We start from the raw sequence: 21,398 nt of genomic DNA, 5'->3' as shown, positions 1-21,398 counted from the left end.
TTGTCATGTATGAAAACAATCAGGGATTCAGTCAAATGCACAGTGAGGCCATGCCACGTCTTTCTCACATTAGTCAAAGCACAAGTGGTTCTGAGTGACTAAATGGCAAAATGACAATGTTCTCTGACACCTAAATGAATGGCACTTTGCTGCTAATGAATGACAAGGCTAATTGCAGGAACGGCTTGTTGCTCTTTGGTTTAGATAAATACTCCAACAAGAGGAGTGCTTTAATTATCTCCAGCGTGTTTGTGCCGGCGCGCCGGCGACGCTGCTTGACTGGAGATGCCTGCAGAATGAGACAAGCTAATTAAGAGCGATTTCCCCACTCCCCACTCATTAATAACACAACAGCAATTAAGAGGAGCTAGCGGAACATGGTGCATTGGGTGCTAACAAGATTAGCCTCATGGAGCATCGAGTTTACGACAAATAAAGACACTCACACACACACAAAGGGAAAGCTGGAAAGGAGATTTGTCTGAGAGGGATATGTATTAAAAGGTGTTACAGGGAAGAAGAGGCATGATGAGGATACAAGAAACTGAACAGAGAGTGAAGAGAAATGAGATTATAATTGGACAAGAGGAACAGAGGCTGAAGAATGACCAACAGCAAATGAAGTTAAATGGGAAAAGAAGGACGTAGAAAGTGCAAAGTAGAAAACAGAATATGATTGAAGACAGAATGTAAAAATGCAAAGAAAAACGCTGTGTCCTGATTGAAGCGCTTTTTTCATTTTCCTCTATTTTCCTTCTCATCACTGAGGGACCTTTAAATGAACCCTTGCATAAAGGACACTCGGGTTTCTGAGGGCAGAGAATAATAAAAGAGGCAGGAAAGAGACTGTACAACTCTGATACTAATGTGGTCTAATGAGAAAACCGACAGCGATAATAAATTCAGAAGCTAAAAGTAAAACAATAAGTGGGTAAATCTCGCACTCAGGCAAAAGTATGGTCAAGTAACAACGATGAAAGAATCAAGAAAATAATTAAAGCAGCCATGTTGGCTCTCATGGTTTTAAGGAAAATACCTAATGGGATTCCTTTACCAAGAAGTAATAAATTATTAATTTGGCCTGAGAGTTTGAAAAACAGCCCTCAACATCACAGTAGCAAGGTTAGCTGCCATTGTATTAACTGACCAGAACTCAATTTAATGCTTTAGTATGTTAGTATGAAAGGTTATTGTTCGGCAGTTTGAGTCTTAGAAAAAATTACAGGGTTCCTAATCCATCCATCCATCCATCCATTCAAATATTTCCAATACCAACATTGACCATCCATCCATCCAACATGGATGGATGGTCAATTTTGGTATTGGAAATTTTTGTACTCTACAGCAGGGGTCTGTAACTCCAGTCCACCAAAGCTACTATCCTGCAGATTTTGAATGAATCCCTGCTCCAACACGGCAGAATGAAATGGCTGCTTTTCAGTCACAGCTCAGAAATCCCGGCTTCCAATCGGGAAAAAAAATCAACTGTAACGGCCACTATTATCAAACTTTCCCCTCGGAAAGTCTGAGAATTTATTTTTTTAGACCGATTGTCGGATCCAGTATGGCTACTCCTCGCATCAACAACAGTACGCTGTGGTTAAAACGTTTATTTTACAACACACCGTTCTAAGAGTGTGTCTGAAATCAATGTTACATGTAGTGACAGCATCTCTGAACTCAACATATTAAAAGTGGTGTTTGCATGTGGAATGCACAGCTTTAAAGGACAACAACTTTCCTGGCACCATATTGGAGACCTATCCTTTTTTTTTTATTTATTTCCTTTGGGAATCCTGCCTTCTCCTATTGTGTTAAACCCAAGCATTTGCCCCATTTTCAACTCCTATCTTTGATTTCCGAGGCAAATGGAATGCAACATATATTACCTCCTCAGCATCCATGAAGTTCTGCAGAGGCCTGGCTGTAGCCATTCATTTGATTCCTGGTTTGGAGCAGGAAAGCATCCCAAAGCTGCAAGACGCTACTCAAGGACTGGAGTTTGCTAATCCCCGCAGTTTAGCATCTACTTACATTTTCCACTGCCTTTAACTCACCACTATCATGAATGATCTAGGCAACAGATGGGCACTCTCTCTTGGTCAGGTTTGTAACATGAACGCTAGAGACCAACCACAAATGGTACAAATTAGGCTGGGCGAAATGGCTGAAAAATGTAAGTTTTTCACACAAGTCAATAACTATTGATTCATGTTTTGTTTGTTTTTTTGTTGTTGTTGTTTAACTATTTGAAATAAGGACCTGGAAAAAAGTTTTTTTATTTTAAACATAACCTTTAACCTTCAGAAAGAGGTCAACACAACTATGAAAATCTGTCAAATAAATAAACATACTGGTCAATGTGTAAAAGGACTTCGCTGACAGCATCTCCTTTTCCACGGATTATCCACACATCATGTCAAACTCTGGGCTTGCCTTCTTGGAAAAGTGCGTTTGAGCTGGTATAATGTAAGTGGGGTCGCGTGAATCAGATTCTTGTATCTGGACTTCTTAGCTGTGCTAAATGGTAGCACGTTCTTTGCTAAATGACCTGTCACTGCATCTGTTGTTTCTTAACAATAACTTTATTTAAGTATTAAAAACAACTTAAGACACATCCTTATACCATTCAAATATTGCCTGTGAATCATTACACATTTGTGTGCCTTGACAATAAAGATTTAGATAAGATAAAAATAAATAAATAAAACGATTCTAGAACAACAAATCAGCGAAAACAAAGTTGCCCCTGTTAATTTTTCTTCGTGATGTTTTGATGTTTTATTGCACAGCACTGCTGCCGAGTACCTCTCAGTTGTTGCTGGTTGCTGCTTGTCTGTTGTTCCACTGCCAGATGTCGATGGCTGTTTGCCGCTGATGTACTCCAACAGATTAGCAGCTGAGGTGGTAAAATAAATTTGTCGTATTGCCAGGTTTGGTAGGGACGAAGACCTTGCACAGTTTGCAGACAATATCGGGCCGACTCTTGTCGGACACGAACCATCCGAAATACTGCCAAAGTCATGCTGTGACCTTTCCTATTTTATCCACAAGTTTCTCTGGAGACATTGCATTTTATTCTTTCGCTCCACACTGTTCTTTTTTTATTTTTAAGCAGTTGAGGTATGGTGGTGAAACAGGAATCAGGACACTGCTACTGCGCCTGTTACTCAGCAGGTTGTTGCTAGCTTACCAAAAAGCAAGTGAGTTAGTTGATACCACCAAACTTGCTTAACTTAGCTGTAAAAGGTCAAGAGGCTAAAGCCTTTCCTCTGCCTACGTCCCCCAGAATGCCATGCGGTTCTGGAACCGGAGTTCAGTGAATTATCTAAAGACCTTTCTATTGATATCGATCACAGCCTCTGAGGTTCTGGGTGGGTGAGTTTGTTGCACACCAGTGTTGTAGTCAAGTCACTATGCCTCGAGTCCGAGTCCAGGTTCAAGTCTCCAGTGTTCAAGTCCGAGTCAAGTCCAAGTCATTAAAAAAATCCGAGTCGAGTCCGAGTCAAGTCCACTACTCATCCGAGTCAAGTCTGAGTTGAGTCCTTATTGATCAAGTCGAGTCCAAGTTCCGCACTAAAGTAAGCATAGCCTACATGTTTTTAAACTAAAAAAAAATCCACACTCCACCACATTGCACTAAAAATTTAGGTATTAACATCATACACCAAATAATATTCAAATGACATATTAAAATTATAGCCTAATGATATAAAAAAAAGTTGATTCTTTTTCTCAATTTCCGAGTCAGAATGATCTGAATGTAGGAGTCCGAGTCCAAGTTCGAGTCATCAGTGCTCAAGTCCAAGTCAAGTCACTAGTCTCTAAATTTAGCTAATGACTCGGACTCGAGCACTACAACACTGTTGCACACACAACTGCATGATACTTTTGTACTTGTCCAATAACTCCATGGGTGCTTGTCTGGTTTAATAAACATTTCAACAAAAGTGAGATTTGTTGTTAAGCAGTTCAGTGTTATGGCGACCAATAAACAACGTGACTTCCACAGTGGCAGTGATGTAAGACAGAAAATTGTCCTTTTGACCACCAGCACTTTATACACCACATTAAACCTTTAAGACCACTATAAAAATTCCATTTGCATTTTGTGCAACAACCATGCACAAACACACTTACGCCTAGAGAAAATGTTGAGAATCCACTCAATGTTCATGCATGTTTTGGGACTGTGAGGTCGGAGAACCCACAGAGAACGTCCACACACACTGGAAGAACGTGCAAACTCAACACAAGATGCTCCAGGTTGGGATTTGAACCCAGGACCTTCTTGCTGCAAAGTATCAGTGCTAAAACCTGTGACACCCTGCAACCCCAGCTTAAAATTTGTTAGCCTAATACAATTATAATGCAACTACGTCCACCTTTTAGTTCGTCTTCACACCTTGGAAATGTGTAAAGTAAAGCCCTCATACTACCCAAATTAAGAAAACACCGTCCCAGGCTGGGACACTCCCATCTCTTAGCATCTCCTGCAGCATTTAAACTGTTCTGTTTAAGTGAGACAACAGCCCATTTTTAGACCAATCAAGATGCTCATTTCTTTCTTTGCTGGCAGTCGTGGTGTTGAAAACTGAGGGATGAAAGGTGGTTATTTTTCTCCCCTCTCTCAGATTACTGAGATCTAGAAACTAGCCAGCAGACCCCCTCTCTCAACAGTCCTGTGAGAACAATAACTTGAAGTTTTGATTCCCAAGTCATAAAACATCACCTTTTAACCTGTAAGAGCAGTTTGAGAGTAGAATTAGCTCCATTTGTTCTTTAGATCAATTTGTGTTTCTTCTTTTTTTTATAATCAGTCATGAGTAAGTAGACCGTAGTGTGATTGATTATAAAAAATATTACTAATTGATTTGCTTCATTGCCAGGTCCTGATAACTATCTTCTAATCTTTCCATTTTAACTTGAATGTTAATCCAAACTAAATAGTAATCCTGAAAAATTCATTGTATCATGTATGTCATTGCATCTTTGATTCATAATAAAGAGCGTTGAAGCATAGGAAAAGAATCCACATGTTTTACTAATATTTGATAGCTGATGAGATTTATGAAGCTTAATATGGTTCAACATCACCTGCACAGACGACAACAGATATTAAAATATCATTGCGCCAGTGACCAGCGGTAGCCTGGAATACCCCGAAATTGACATAGATGAAGAGTGAGTTTTATTCTAATATTCAGCATGAAAACATATCTGCTGTCTGTCTTCACAAGTACGAATTTGCCATGTTAAAAATAACTTAATATGCCGAAGCTTTGCTTAAAGATTAATTCTCTCGGTGAAAAAAAAATAAAAAATCACCGATATAAGTTGAAGGGCAAGACAGTTATTTCAAATGACAAAGAAACGCTGCACATTCATAAACGCTGAATAACCAACGTCTACTGGCAATCATATCTAATGGAAAACTGTGACATCTTCTCAACAATTGCACAGAGAAGTAAAAAAAAAAAAAAGAAATAAGACCAAGGGTACAGTCAGAAATCTATAATGTTCCTTTTAAAGCCTGCAGCATACATGCATACTGTATCTATAGAAAACAGCTTCCGAGGCAGAGTGAACCGTGTGTGTGTGTGTGTGTGTGTGTGTGTGTGTGTGTGTGTGTGTGTGTGTGTGTGTGTGTGGGTCTGCGTAAAGAATGTCAGTCACGGTAACTTTTGGTGCTGCATGCATGGAGCTCTTGACATGAGACTCAATCAGCAGCACTAAAGCCTGCCTCTGCCTCCTGTGCCTCTGCCACCCTGCTTTGGAGTAGACTAATCTCCACTGCAGGATGTAGAGGAGCCATTTGATATTGTCTTCCCCGGTGTTTTTCATTATCGCAGTCTTACTGCTGCTCGCCGGTGGCATTACCTCGACATTAATGGGCTTGACGGGTCGAGAATCACCACACAATCCTGTCACAACCTCCCATCTCTGCTTTAACTCCCGCTCGCATTTCAAAGCCTCTCCGCTCCTTCTTATCTTTCATCTTCTTCTTCTTTTTTTCTTTTTTTTTTTCTCTAGCTTTGAGGTGGATCTGCGGCAGCGTCATGAAAAACATTTTTGGGAGATTTTTTTTTTTTTGTATCAAGACAGAATAGAAATGGCTGACAGAGTATTAAAAAGCTGGTGTTATAGACAAAATAACACATTGTTCCTTTGAAGGATTGGAAAGTATATTGCGTGAAGAGGGGTGTTATTTTTTGCAAAGATCCTTCTGCTCAAATATATTAAAGAACTGGTGAAATTGACTTTATGAAGGACATTTTGAGTTATTCTAAAAAAAAAAAAAAGAAAGTAATTTTAAGCAATGCCAATGGCACTAGTACACAGCCGCTAGGAGCATTGTTTCTTCCAAATATATTACGTTAACTGTTTTAATTGCTGATTGGCTGCTATTGATTTATTTACCTCAAGCAGCTCAACGTTTGACTTTAACTCTGCCTAGAAAGTTAGTTAGGTTAAAAAAAAGGGCCCAGATGCTCCATTAAATACCAAGCTCTTTCAATTGGTAGTGATATCTAATCTTGCATCTTGTTTCATAATTTTGCTGTTTTACTTGCTAAACAAAAGAGTTTACATAAAACGTGTTAAAGTGTTAGGAAACTGCAATTTTAATAGCCAGAGTCACCTCCTTTGGTTGAAGTTTGCCTCGACTGCAGGGTTTATTGCCTCTACACCCTGTTTCCAGTCACTCAAGAGTTGGGCCTTTGCCCGGCCCAGCAATGTCCATTTCTGAATTCCCAACCAGTTCTTGGTGGATTTACTGCTATGTTTTGACTTGTTGTTCCTGCTGCAGGGTCTAGTTCTGTTCCAGCTTTATTCATTCTTTTTTCTACCGATGGTCTTAGGTGTTCCTTCTGGTTCTATTGTTCTGGCGTCCAAAGAACATTATTTCAGAGTCGTGGGTGTTTGTCCACTTCCTCTCTGGAGAACTTCAGTCTGGCCTTCATGTAGGTGTCCTCCTTGCACACGTCTCTTGTAAACATCTGTCTTCTGTCTTGGATTTGTGACCCGTGTGTTCACATGAACAGCCAGAGCCTGGACATTTTAGGGTTCATGGAGACATCTTGCAGGATCTTGAAATCTGCTTTCAGGTTGAATTTTCTTGAAGGGCCCTCGCCTGAGCATGTTGGCAGTTGTTCCGAATCTCTTTTACTTTTCGACTTAATTTCTGTATAGTGAAAAGGCTGATTTCATAAAGGTTTTTGAGACTTCTTTAAATCCCTTGCCGGTCTCATAAGCTGCTACAGTCTTGTTTCTGAAGGCCTCAGATAACTTTTTTCCATCTTACCATGAGGTTTAATCTCACTTCAAAAGTCAAGAGCACACCAAAATAAATGTCTGAGCTATAATCAGTAAAGAATGTTGAGTAACAGTTTTCTAATTATACGCACGTTTTTCCTTTTTCAAGCAGAAATAAATCTGAGCACATCCTAATTCAATCTTTACCAGAAAATGTATTATATAATTAATTATGAAGTCTTTTCTTGAATTTTGACTTTTGCATATCCATTTTTTAGTCCATGTATTATAAAGGCACACAAGCTTCCATAGGCTGTCCTAACACTCTGCCCATGACTGCATGTGGTTGGTACTGCTGATCTGTCTGTGCAGAAACTAGTCAGAGTACATGAAGTTTTTATGCACATTTAGGTCTGGAAATTGAATTTTCTCTCGCTTGGGTAGCTGGACTCACACTAATAATGTTGATTTTATTTATTTTCGTTTTGTGGATTTTGATTGAGACCTTAAGGTATGTTTTACTTTTTTCTCTGATTATCAGGGGGGAGTAATCTGAAAAAAATTCTTAGACTTCTCGGTTTTCACAAAAACAAAAGTACACTTCTCATAATACTGTATGTAAATATATCATAAAAATGCATTTTGTTTTATAGCCCTTTTTCATAAATACAAAGAGCTTTTTTTTAACAGTAGTCAAATCCACTAAGTGAGACATGGACACATACAAAAAACATGATCTTCTATTCAAAGGTAAAAGAAAAATTAATGCATGCACATTAGACTTCCTAAACTGTTAATCTGTAAAAGTAGGGTTTCAGTTTCTATCCATTTGTTCTTCACAAAACAACTTTTATGCTCTAGAGACAAGCAGAAATGGGCTAAAAAACTAATTATGTATATACCAGCATATTTGTCTGCTTTTTCAACTCAACCGCTACAGACAAAAACAGAGGTAGAAATAATTTAATTCGAGATGTCATTTTCTACGCTTTTAAACCACTAAGCTGGTGTTTTAAAGATGTTATTTTGCTCTTTTAGGTTCGGTGCCGTCATGGACGGAAAGATTGCGTACACTAAAGAGTTCTGACCTGTTTCTTGGTGTGTAATTATCAATATAGATAAAAATGAAGGAATCTAGCTAACAAATCGTTATTGTACAGGGGGTCCTTAACATAATCAATCTGCTGGCCACACCACCAGGATAAAGGTGGATAGTTTTAAATGGTAATTCATCTTAATTCAGTTTATTTATATTGCAAATCTTAATGTGAATGGAAATTTGCCACAGCCAACTAGCAGTTGAAGAAGACAGAGCATTCTGACAAAAAGGACCCAGAAGCACTGATCCAGCAGTACCTAGTAGGTGGGAGCGAAAGGTAGTGGCACAGGAGTTAGGGAGTTTGCCCTGCAATTGGCGGGTTGCCGGTTTGATCCCCCGCTTTGACCGTCTCAGTTGTTGTGCCCTCGGGCAAGACACTTTTTTGGCGGTGGTTAGAGGTTTCTGGTGGCGCTGTTGTATGGCGCTCTGCCCCAGGGCAGCTGTGGCCACTAACATAGCTCACCACCACCAGGGTGTGAACGACTGATTGTAGGGTAAAGCGCCTAGGAGGCGTCGCACTTGATAAAGTGCTATACAAGTACAAGCCATTTACCATTTTAAAAGGGTTATGGCAGTAGTAGCTCCGTTAGAGGCTTCATCTAGGAGAGGAACACATAGCAGATGTGCTCTGAGGCAGTTTTCATGTCTAGAAGATGAAAGAAACCACATATAGTAAAAGCTCAGCCAATAGCAATGTCTATGAGAGAGACACGGTTCAATACTGAAATCCATGACAAATATGACAAAAAACAAAGGCCCATTTCTCTTAGCTACTGGCCACGAAGCATGACCTCACACACAAAGAAGAGGGTGCAAGTAAGTGCTTTTTCTGTCCCACCATCAAAACTAAACAAATATTTAAAGTTTACAGGGTCTTCATCTGGAGTTTCTGCTTAGACAGCAAAAATCTAGGTGTCTTTGGTCTGAAATTGATACAAAGGCTTCTCATGCCTTAAGTACGGTGGAGGATGTGTGATTCTCTGGGCCTATTTCTTTCCCAAAAGACATTTTGAAATAAAACATAATAATAAAAATAGGCCCAGGAGCTTTTAATAAACAAAAAAACAAAACAAAATTATTGTTCCTCTACTAGATTATTCTTAGAAGACAGAACATCAATCTCTGAAATTTTTAGGGATTTTAAACAAAAATCTGTCGACCTTTGAGGAAACCAAAAGAGGGTCATAATAGTAGAAGCACTTTAAGATCTTTTTTTTTTTTTTACATTTTACATGCCTTTACTGTTGGGTGGAGTAAGGGACTTTCATGTAGACTTTAGAAATAACATTACATAACATTAATATGTATGACTGAGTAAAATGTACTAATAAATCTTTTACATAGAAATTCCCACTAAACTTTTCATGGTTTCCTGGCATCTTTTCAAGCTTTTATCTCATGCATTTGCATGAGCTTTAGACCAAATTAAATAACCTTGGTAAATAGAAGCATAATGAAACAATATTAAGATAGTAAAAAAGGAAACAATAAAATAGCTCAACTAAACACGGTGCCAAAAAGCTGGACAAAAAAAAAAACAACAGAATACCATCCCAAAACAAAAATGTGACTGAATTATTCAGACCTTAGCCTTTTACTTGATATAACATTTTATTTTTTTTTTCATTTTGATGCAAAGTCACTTTGATTCGTGCCTGATAATTGTTGGCTAAAATATGGATTACATCTTTGTTATACGCAGTATGACCAAAAAACCCCGGAGATCTGTTAGCAAATCAGTAGAGAAGGCGTTCAAAAGGCTTTCTGGCGGCTACAAAGGAGCAAAACGCAGCAGCTTCAGCCGCCGACGAGAGCAACAAAGACTTTTTAAACATACAATTCAGGACGACTGTAACGTAAACCTCAGAACATTTCAGGAAAATTAGGATGCCCTTTCTTCTAACGCATAGAAGTAATATCTGCGTGCAGTAAAAACCATGTCAGCCATTCAGCACACAAAGCCTCACACAGCAGGACCAACATTTCTCTCCCTGGTGAGCCACAGTCAACAGCAGCAGGCAGCCTTTTCTCCCCTGCTTTTGGTATTGATATTTGCTAACAGCCAAAATTACTTTTTGGAAAGCATCATCTGGGATGTTATATAAAATAATAACTGCTGGATCAACTTTACCTTGTGCTTTATTACATCTTAAAATTAAAGTAAGAAAATGGAAACTTTTTTTTTTTCCTCTTCGGGTCGGCAGCTGGACACCAGGAATCAGTGTGGGGGGAGATCGGCCTCTTTGTGCTCCATCATGGATCACAATCTCAATCTCTTGCCCTGCTTTGTTTTGTTTGATAAAATCTCCCCTATAATAAGAGCACTGTTGTAAAAATGACCAGCACCATGCAGGTTTTATTACCATACGTCCATTTCCACCATCGACCGCTTTCAACAGAATGGCACTAATTTACTGAGGAACTACTGTTGTTGCTGAAAATGCACATCTCCTGCTATTAAATTGTGTACGTCACAGAAATCTGTTAACTGCATGCTGCTGTGTGTGCTGAGTGGGAGTATTAACGTGCCAATAGCCTGGGAAATGGCTGGATTACCCAAAAAGAAGAAAAAAAACCACATTGTAAATCAGCGAGCATATTCAGTGAGTGTTGTGATATCTCCCTTCAGATGAGGACATTTTTTTCCAGTGGTTGTGAGTTGACCTTATCAAAAAAAAAACTCCATTACAGTGTGTAAATTTGTGTGATTCTGGCTGCATGTTGGCATGAGATAAAATAATAAAAAAATAAAAATAAAAAATAAAAACGTTTTTCTTTCTTTCTTTCTTTTCTCAATGAGCCAGGCAATGCTTTTTGTAATGAAGTCCATCATCTGAACACATAAATTACTATTTATAGTAATGTTTTTCATATCTAAATGTTAGGCTATGCAAGAATAATTAAACGAAATGAACTAATGCAGACGTAAAAGTGAAAAGAAAGGTCTCTTCTGCAGGCTGCACATAAAAGGTTTCTGGATTAACACTTCCTCCTAGAGGTAGATTGTTGCAAATACAACTGGTTTCCACCTGCTAATAGCAAAACGTGCATGGTTATCAATGTTTATTCTACTTGGTGATATGCTTTCAATAATTTAATACACCAAAAACACAATATACACAATGAAGACACCCAAAGAACAGTAGGAAAAAAGGAAACCTTTTTTATGCTCTAGTTCTTTTTTTTCTGTGCAACATTTAAGAATGTGACCATTGCTTATTTAGCATTACACTTATTTTTACACTGTATTTATGCCAGTCTGATCAATTAGATGCTGAATAACTGAAAGTCTCGGGCCACATCAGGCTGGAACATACATGACAGGATTTGATTTTATTTCTAACAGATTCTGAAACACAAACCTGATATCTTTGAAGACCTATCCTAAAATGTTTGTTAATATCTTTAAAATGTGAGAAGGCTTGAACAATATGGTTAATAAACAGACCTTAGACCCAACAAATTTCATGGTGAAGGCTGCCAGACCTAAAAGGCCTTTCCTCTGTTGAATTCCTCAATATTTAAAACTATAAAACAACGTGCAAAAAAACAAAACAAAAAAAAGTTTTAATCTCTGAGAGAAAAACATTGATTTGACATTTTTAGTAGTTAAATCTAATCAGCTATTGCTATTTTTACACTCATTCTCAATTTTCCTTCAGGAAGTTAGATGAAATGCTTGTTCATGTAACATTGTGTTGCTTTATTTGCACTAATTTATCAATCAGATATATCAGCGAGTACTAATACAATCATTATTGATTTGAAAAGACTTGGTTTCATTACAATTGTTAAATTTGTAAGTGGCAACAAGTGTCAATATTGAGATTTAGAGTAAAAAATATAGACGTTTATAACATATTGCTGAAGTAAAAGAAGTATTCCTTAGACTTGAGAGTGATAAGAAATGACTTATTTTAGTAATGAGTTTTTAAAACAGATATATAATCAAGCAGTAAATGACCAACGAGGTCTTCATTAATTCTTCATATCTGCTGAAAGTTTTGAAAGCTTTTGTATTTCTTCATCCTTCTCCTAAATATCAATGTCAAACACAGGATGGGGATTTGGGAAACCTTTAGGGGCCAGAAGCCGAGAACATTTGTTTCTTGGTAAAAGAAAATAAAAGCCGCTGTGTGTTTCATATTTGTAACAATTTCTCATCAAATACGGTAGCAATAAATCAGCAGTATTTCCTCTGATGTTGAAAACTCTTACAATATTCCCAAATATGAATGTTTTGTATGTGGCGCTGTCTCTTGGTGACATTGATTCTCTTTTGTATTTTCTGTCCTGGGCTGCAATCTTACCCGACCCACAACACAGCACAGCTTGTTTTACAGTTATTCAGATATTCAAGGACACCAGAAAACAGACTAAACTGCCAACTTCTCGGCAGATGCAAGCGTTAAAGACTTTGCAGCAATTATACTCACACCCATCAGCAAAAACATTCTCCGATATTAGCACAGACATTAACCTTAAAGCCATGAAATGAAAGGGATTTCAAAATGAGATTTATTAAAATGTAAGTACCAGGAATTACTTAAGTAAAACAGTATTAGTCAACAAAAATAATTAAATACGTCTACAGAAAAGATACATTGAAATAAGACTCATTTGGCATTAGTGGGTTTACTCCCTTAGGAACAATTAATAACCGTTTTGTTTTCAATATGTACTTTGAAAGCTCGTGTTTTTAAGAGCAGTTGGTCAACTGGTGCTCTTTGAGGAAGCCTCTCATGTAGTCTGCGAGGGCCGCGGTGTCCTCCAGAGTTACAGCGTTGTACAGGGAGGCCCGCATCCCTCCCACTGACCTGCAGGGGGAGACAAACGTTCGTGTTTATGTCTACATTGTAAAAGAAATCTCCTTTTTTGTTAAGAGTTTTCTCGCAGGCCTCCCTAGCAGACCTGTGTCCTTTCAAGGAAATCATCCCCCGCTTGGATGCACCCTCCAGAAATTTCTTCTCCAAGGCGTCGTCTCCCTCTTTCTTCCCCACGCGAAAAGGCACATTCATGCGGCTCCGACACGCAGCGTCCACAGGACACCTGAACGGGTGGACACCCACACAAATAAGGAGTTTTTAGTCTTCACTTCAGGACTTTTGCTTTTATCTGAGAGTCAACTTTTTGTCGCATGGAATCATTGTGTGAAGAACTAATTTCATGAAAGTGAATTATTAGTTACTCTGAAGGCAATGTGAACTCATCATTGGATGTAGATTTTTTATTTATTTTTTTGGATTAAGCCTCTTAAAGAAAACTTTGAGAACCATTTATTAAAAATTTGTTTTTCCAAAGATGGAAAAAAACCTTGTCCCTCTTTCAAATCCAGATATTTTCTTATTAGGACATAAAATGATCTCGTCTTGGGCCGAGATGAAGTTGTCGGACGGATGACCTGACTTTTTAACTTGAGAAAACTTTTGTATAGGGAGGAGTTTGTAGTAGAGTCAATGAGAGCAAGGTGCTCTGATCTAGGGCGGGACGATATATCACAAAAGCATGTTGAAAAAATAGAAATCATATTGATCAATATCGATAAATCTCAACAAATTCAAAACACATATTTTAAGTGCAGCCCTGGCCATTTTAAGCTGTTGCTTAATGTCCTGATTTTAGATAAAGAACACACAAACACTGACTTCAAACTTAACCTTTGTTCAACCAACTTTTTACCAAAACTGCAAGTTTTTAAAAAAGAAAAAAGAACGCATGCTCTGTGAAACCTTTGAAGTAAAGTGAAGGAGCGTTCCTGGGTCTGTTTGTGATTGGTTGGGAGGACGTAATGACTGTGATATAAACCTACATGGCAAAAATGCAAAAGGAAAGAAAACTGTTATTCTATTGGAACTTTTTATTGACCCTTTTTTCTATTGTTGATATACGTCTATCGATCGATACATATTGTTATTGAATTATCATCCAGCCCTACTCTGATCCTGAGGCTGCTAAATAAGCCTAAATGACCACTCTGCCTGACAGTTAGTAGGAAGTGTTTGTGCTGACATGTCCTCCATGGTTTTATCCCAACATGGTGCGGTGCGTTCCCACCAAACATCTCTACTTTGAGCCCATCTGTCACAAGGACATTATTCTCAAAATGTTTTGGTTCGTTCAGATTGCAACTGTGAAAACACATGGGAGGCTGTGGCTGCTTTTTCCCTCTTAAACCCCGTGGGTAGCAATAAGGGTGTACTTATTGTCATTTTCAGCTTAGAAAACCTACAGTGGAGTTGCTGCAGAGCAATGTGTTCAGTTTGTTATCAGCGAAGTTAGATTTGTGGAGCTTTTGTGCCACATTATGTTTCATATTACTTTAGCGAGTTCAGTCTGTCATCCTTCCCCTTGTCTCTTCCAGGTCAGCTTTTAATTTATCCAACAAATGCACTATTTGATGCCACTTTGATACCGACGCCTTCGCACTCACACATAAAAACCGTTCGAGGAGTTGATGATGTCGTAAATCATGGAGGATTTCTGCTTGTTGAGCGTTTCCATGGCAGCGCTGCCCCCATTATTCTTGATCCACTCCAGAACCAGACCCATAATGTAGATGCTGAAAAAACAAAAAAACAAGAAACAGAATATGAAAATAAAATAAATAATAAAGAACAGAGGTGAAATATACGACTGCTGGTCTGTTTGTTTCTAAAAGACATACATCTTAAAAGAAACGAAGCTTATTCCCTGTCTCGAAGGTAAATATCTCTCTCGCTTTAGCCGCATCGCTCTCAACAAAAATAAAAGATTCCGTCTAAGCTGCAAAAAACAGTTTGGCCAGGACTTTACAAAGATACGTGCACAATTCCCTATGGGATAAAACCAGGTGAAGGCCTAAAGCTTGTTTAAAGTTAGCTTCAACCGGACTTTGTGTGCACATCTGTGCGTAGAACCATGATAGTGAACGACGTGTATAATAGAAAAGTATGTACCTAAAACACGGAGGAGTGTTGTAGAGGGAGTTCATTTCAGCCTGCACCTTGTAGTCCAGCACAATGGGGCACTCCTTCAGGGCGTGGCCCAACAGGTCCTCTCGCACGATGACCACCGTAACCCCCGCGCAACCCACGTTCTTCTGGGCGCCGGCGAAAATGAGCCCAAACTACACAGAGCGCCAGAGTGAGGAGAAAGTGAAAGACAACGATCCCATGAAGCATGAGAAATGTTTTGGGCACGGTCAAAGGAGCCAGTAAGCGAAGGAGAGTCTTGTTTTGCTCTCACCTTTGATACATCTACGGGCCGCGACAGGAAGTTGGAGGACATGTCGCTGACGAGGACCACCCCGTTGGTTTCGGGCGTGAAGTTGTACTCCACGCCGTGGACCGTCTCGTTGCAGCAGTAGTACACGTAGGACGCCGAGGGGTTCAGGGTCCAGCTGCTGGGGTCGGGAATTTCTGGAGGTGCAACGAGCGAAACTGAAAATTAGCAGCGACTAAACTCTTTAAATGCTAACAAACTCACATAGACGACGAGGCAAATGTAAAAATACAAGACGTTAAATAAACGAAAATCAGTTTGTAAAAATAACAAAAATAATAATTATTGCAAAAAAAAAAGCATCTACATAACAAATCTGACTATATCTCAATGTCAATAACTGATTTACTGCCATTAATAAAACACAAGTTTGCTGACCTAAACAAATATTTCCTAACTTACAATTAAACTATCACCACTGTGTTGTACAAATAGGCAATCATTGTTACTCTGGACTGCAGGAATTTCTTCCTCAATCTCTTTTATCACTTTGTTTAAATGTTATGTCTATGTATCGACTGCCCACAGAGGTATTTTTAAACCATGTTCTTGGATTTCCAGCTGATCTCTGACTAATTCAGATGGCAACAACACTTTATCTGGAAAAGTTCGGCTTCCTCCAGTTGTATTGTGAAATAATTGTAGTTTTTTTTGTCTGGGAAAGGCTGGTTGTAGCTTCCAAGTCATCCAGGACATGACAGTCCTAAGGGCTTAAGGGCCAAGGCAACTGGACTTTTTCCTGTTGTTCCTTGAAGACGTTCTACCTCTCATCTAAAAGGCTTCTTCAGTTGTGAACATAGTTGGAAGGCTTATAAGTCGCAGTCAGAACAATCCCACTAATAAGGCCAATGAAGTCATTAACGGGGCAATTAGGGCCTGCGAATCACTGGCCCGGCTCTCTGTTCAGCTCACTGTTTACGTTGTTTTTGCCTAATGATCCAGACACGGCCCTAATGATGACAAGTGGTTTATTTTGGTCACATGTCCCGAGACGAGAACCGCTGAAAAACCTTCTGGGGAGGCGAGTCAAGGCTGCAGAGCAGGTAATGGAAAGATGAAACCTGGGACCATCTCATCTGTTGCTTTTTATCGTGTTTAATACAGAGGGCTTCTTTCACTCCTCTCTCAACCCAACCTGTCTCTGTCATAAACGTAGACATTGCGGTCTTGAAATGTGTCCCTTGTCCTTGAAATGTGAACGTCAAAAACACAACATGATGAGCTTGCTCTTCTGTGCAGGGCCATCCCTTTGTGTAGCTGCTGTTTAGTTTCTCCAGCGCAGAGGTCTGAGCGTTCCTCGCTGCACCGGACTGCAAATAACAGACCGCTGATAATCTTGTGTTCGGGTGTTTTGTCCTTGGGACGAACACGTCTCTGAGAAGTTAGGGTGGATTTAAAGTGCCCTGGGATATAGTGCGTGGAAATATCCTTCTCGGTTTCTCCAGTACACCAGCGACACACGGAATGACGATGTTCTTCTGCTTCTTCTGTTTTCCAATCAGTGAACTGATTTCAGTGTTGTCTTGAAAATCCTGGATGCCTTTGTATGGGCCCAGTTAGAATATCCACAGGTTTGCTGTGGGTGGTGATCTTCAAAAAGTAGGAACTGGTCTGTGTGTTTTGGATTTCTAAAGACTTCAGCAGAGTTGCTTCCCTTCTCTGCATGACTGTCTCATGATATAAATTAGCTTAAATACTACCAAAACTGACTAAATGACTGGACTGAACTAGATTCTGTCAAACTGGAGATCAGTAGGACCCATTTGTTTTGCAAAGTGTCCTTTGACAACATTTCTTGTGAATTAATACTATACAATTTCAACTGTACTTAATATTTATGCAGAAAAAGTGAAAATTCACAAGGATTTTCAAGGTTTCAAGTATCACTGTACAGAAAAAAAGCCGCTCTGAGAACTCAATATGGACACAACCATGTGGAATAAGCAGCCTCATTCCAGCGTCTTTCACTGGTAGTTCGGCCTTTTGTTGTTGATTATGCAACATGCTGGAAATGCTGCCAGATTCTTCTAAAGCCCTTTGCTCAGGCAGCCTGAATGACAACGACCGACTCGTAAGAGCTGGAGCTATTCTTTTAAACTGATTCTTCTTAAAAAAACAAAACAAACGGCTACTGTTATCATGAATAGTTGCACTGCACACATACTCGTGTAGCTGTCCAGCTTCGGGTGGACAACGTTGACTTTGCCATATTTCTCCGCTTCTTTGGCAGCTTTAGCCGACCACGTGCCGGTCACCAGGTAGTCGGCGCATCTGTCCTCTTTGAGGCCGATCAGGTTGAGGGGGACGGCGCTGAACTGTGCGGAGCCGCCGCCCTGCAGGAACAACACCTTGTAGTTGTCCGGGATGCCTCTGTGGGGGACAGGGGTGACGGTGTTACAACGCTCAGGCCAAGATCAAGGTCACACACACACACACACGCAAAGCAGCAGCTCACATGTTCGGACAGCATTCAGATGTCCTGCCAAATTGTATTTCTTTTCAGATTTCTTTCTAGCTAGGATTTTTCTGCAAATCAGATAAAAAAAAGTCACACCCAACCTGCCTGATAATGATCCAGCGATTTCATATTTGGGGTTGACACTGCATAGGTTCTGCTGAGTTAGCGCTTGAAAATCGTTGAGTCACGACATATTTTTCAGACTAAAACATCCAGCTTTGGCCATTTTTCCATGTAGAAATAGCATTTCAGTATGAACCTAATGAACATTTAGACAAAAGGCTACAACCGATGGATGGATGGAAGGACAGATGTAAAGAATACTAATAATAATGAGATAAAAATGCACTTACAGCAACTCTCGAAGCAGACTCTCTGACTTGTTGATGATTTTGTTGAAGTCTGCTGATCGATGGCTCATCTCTGGTTTAGGAAAAAGTAAAAACTAAGCAAATTAAATGTCCTTCTCAACAACTTTCCCACCAGATTCCAGACATATTCTGATCCCAGGTCAGTTATTCAGTGCTTTGATGAAGTCTGCCGCCCGTGCGGTTTTCCTACCCACCGAGAACGCTGATCCCGAGGCCGCCGTAGCTGAGAAACTCCTTCTGAGCCTGAAGCAGCACCTGCAACACATCACAGATAAAGCATCTCTTCACCACAAAGGTGGACAACAGATTTTAAACATGTCGAGTAAAAATTCTGGTACATACAAAAAAGTTAGAGGAAAATCTACACTCAGGAGCTGAGGTATTTATCATAAAACTGATGTTACAACAGGTTGTTTTTAATGACAAAAGGTTTGTCATGGGGTTGAAAATTAGCCTTTTTGTGGAAATGATCCCCATTAAGCTTATAAAAAAATACCCTTTAGCTACAAACATCCAAAGGGATTTAGCAAGGAGCAGCATTGACTTCAAAACTGCTGTTATTTTCCACCTCAGTGTAAAACAAATTAACTCCTTTTGTATTTTTTTTTTCTCTTGAGTTGAAGGAAAATAATATCAGGAAGCAGTCATCTGTCTGGGCACTGGTGTGACATTTTTAATTCTAGTTTTGTCAAACAACTGTAGTCACAACCCTTTATATCAATTCAACACTTTGTTAAAAATCTCAGCAAAGAATAATCATTTTTCCAAACTTTATTTTTCCACATTCGGTTAATTGAAAAGCTAAAGATTTCCATGATGTCAAGAATCTTTATCGTCGATATTCTTTGATTAAACAGACACCGGCTCAGGGTGCACAGATTACATGCAAACCGCAGAAACAACAAGATATAATATTTCCACATAAAAATTTTTTTAAAATGAAATCAGTTGATCACACTGACCAACACGCTTCTTGAGAAGCTGAAAGCATGCAAATAGTCTTTAGGGTCTGACAAGGTTCGTACCCCAGTCCAAAAAGTCAGACAGCAGTTCCTTTGCGAACGATATAAATGACTTTGTTGCATGAATTGGTCACCCAACGCTCCCTCCATCATACACTCAGTAAATATTGTGCAATCATTTTAAGCCTTCATTTTACAGAACTGTGCAATCCGCATGAATGGATGTCTAGCCAGACGTTCACTGAAAAAAATTAAATAATAATCTTGTGATTTGAAAGTGAAAAAGTGTACACCAGCCTAATCATGGGACAGGAAAAACCATCAAGGTAAATGATAGCCTCAGTCTGACAGCCATCGCTTGTTTCCTGATGGCGGGGAAAGTTGTGCCATAGCTATTTGATGCTGGATTTTTTTCGTCACCTCAAATGTACTTATATCAAAGTTAAAAAAAGAAAAACACGCAGAACTGAGGATGGCTTCTACTTTGGTCTCTGTGATCCTAAACTGTAGGAGTTGATGAACGCTCCCTCAGCAGTAAGACTTCAGAAGAACAAACATAACAAAAGTGCATTATAGTTATTTTTTTTTAAAATATGGTAACTTCCTCTAGTAAATCTTCATCTGCATATTTAATCTAGCTCAAGATAGATAGATAGATAGATAGATAGATAGATAGATAGATAGATAGATAGATAGATAGATAGATAAACTGAATAGAAAAACTGGAATATAATTAGATACAATGTGTGCTGTGACTTTCTTCTTCTGGACCAGCAGTTTTTTTCTGCCATCTAGAGGTTGGATGCTATAGTTGCCCCTGAAGCACAATAGAAGAGGCAGGTTTCCACATGAATGAATGAAGGCTGATGCAACTCAGTCCGCAGTTTTCAGTTTGATGAGCTCCCACCAGCTGCCAGGCACTAAAACCCAACAACCATTTTTCACGCTGAACTGCTCAAGGAGAAGGGGAAAAAAACTGCCGATTTCACAGAGGACAGCAGATATCCCGGATTTAAAGACAACAATTAAACGCTGCAACATCAAAAAAAATAATTGTGAGGGTGCATCATCAAAATAAAATCATGCTCAATCACACACAGTCTACAACAGAGCTTTACAAGCCATGCAGACTTCACTGTCAGCTAGCGCCTATGTTGTTGCATCTTTTCCGCAGCTTTACGGGACCAATGCAAAGAAAACGAGAGGCTGCAAACTTACAGACTGGGGTAGTTTGGCAGGTCCAGCTCCAAAGTTGATGGTTTGTTTCTGCTCCATGGTGCCCAGAAGCTGCTGAATGCTGCACCAGTTACAGTATTCACGGTGCTGCGAGTTATGGAGCGGCTGCTCTGACCGTCGCTGCTTGATGCTTGTGTAAAGTGAGGCGTTCAGGGGATCCTCGTAAACTGCCAGTTTGGCAGTTTACGAGGATCCGCTGACAGGGGATCCGCTACAGGAAGCCGACAACAGCCGAGCTTAATTCTCGTGCAAATTGTCGGCCAACCGTATTCTTTAAAAGAAAAAGAAAAAAAATTGATATGCTTCACAATTATGCTTGTTTATTTTTTTCGCATTTGGCAGACGCTTAATTTGATATGAATTTCGTTTTTCAAGTAGAGCACAAGAACCGTAACAATTAATTAAACGCAAATTAGAGTTAGTAAAATGATATTAAAACAAATTCTGAATTTATTATTATCTATATATACAGATATATGAGACAGATTTTTGTTGAGTCACTCTAAAGTTTCTACATTTTCCGACACAAGATCGGGTGACACATTTAATTTGTGGAGGTGGAGGCTGATGCGACTTGAAACGGGTTTTTCTTGTTATAATCTTTTTCATACTGGATCGTATAACCATCCTTGTAGAACAAAAATCACTCTGGATAATCAACCCACTTAAAGGTATATAGCCACTATATATATATATATATATATATATATATATATATATATATATATATATATATATATATATATATATATATATAT

The 21,398-nt window shown here is 39.2% G+C and overlaps 1 protein-coding gene across 1 annotated transcript; it reads right to left on the bottom strand.

Moving 5' to 3' along the window:
* Nucleotides 1-12,848: 12,848 nt before the first annotated feature.
* psat1 (phosphoserine aminotransferase 1) lies at nt 12,849-20,788 on the bottom strand. The gene is made up of 9 exons (XM_012865666.3): nt 20,623-20,788; nt 18,637-18,697; nt 18,425-18,494; nt 17,778-17,983; nt 15,578-15,750; nt 15,289-15,458; nt 14,784-14,912; nt 13,265-13,402; nt 12,849-13,170 (listed from the first exon to the last, which is right to left on the bottom strand). The coding sequence occupies exons 1-9, from the start codon at nt 20,677-20,679 to the stop codon at nt 13,053-13,055; spliced, it is 1,122 nt and encodes a 373-aa protein (XP_012721120.1). The 5' UTR covers nt 20,680-20,788; the 3' UTR covers nt 12,849-13,052.
* Between the last annotated feature and the right edge of the window lie 610 nt (nt 20,789-21,398).

The sequence above is a fragment of the Fundulus heteroclitus genome, chromosome 12 (genome assembly GCF_011125445.2).
Source record: "Fundulus heteroclitus isolate FHET01 chromosome 12, MU-UCD_Fhet_4.1, whole genome shotgun sequence".
Taxonomy (NCBI): Eukaryota; Metazoa; Chordata; class Actinopteri; order Cyprinodontiformes; family Fundulidae; genus Fundulus; species Fundulus heteroclitus.
This window is presented reverse-complemented; position numbering and strand designations above follow the sequence as displayed.

Excerpts from the sequence above, each read along its gene's own strand:
- psat1 (XM_012865666.3), bottom strand. The coding sequence starts at position 20,679 with ATGGAGCAGAAACAAACCATCAACTTTGGAGCTGGACCTGCCAAACTA. Across the intron at positions 18,698-20,622 it reads CTGCCAAACTACCCCAGTCT|GTGCTGCTTCAGGCTCAGAA; the intron begins GTAAGTTTGCAG and ends GATGTGTTGCAG. Across the intron at positions 15,459-15,577 it reads GGCCCGTAGATGTATCAAAG|TTTGGGCTCATTTTCGCCGG; the intron begins GTGAGAGCAAAA and ends CGCTCTGTGTAG.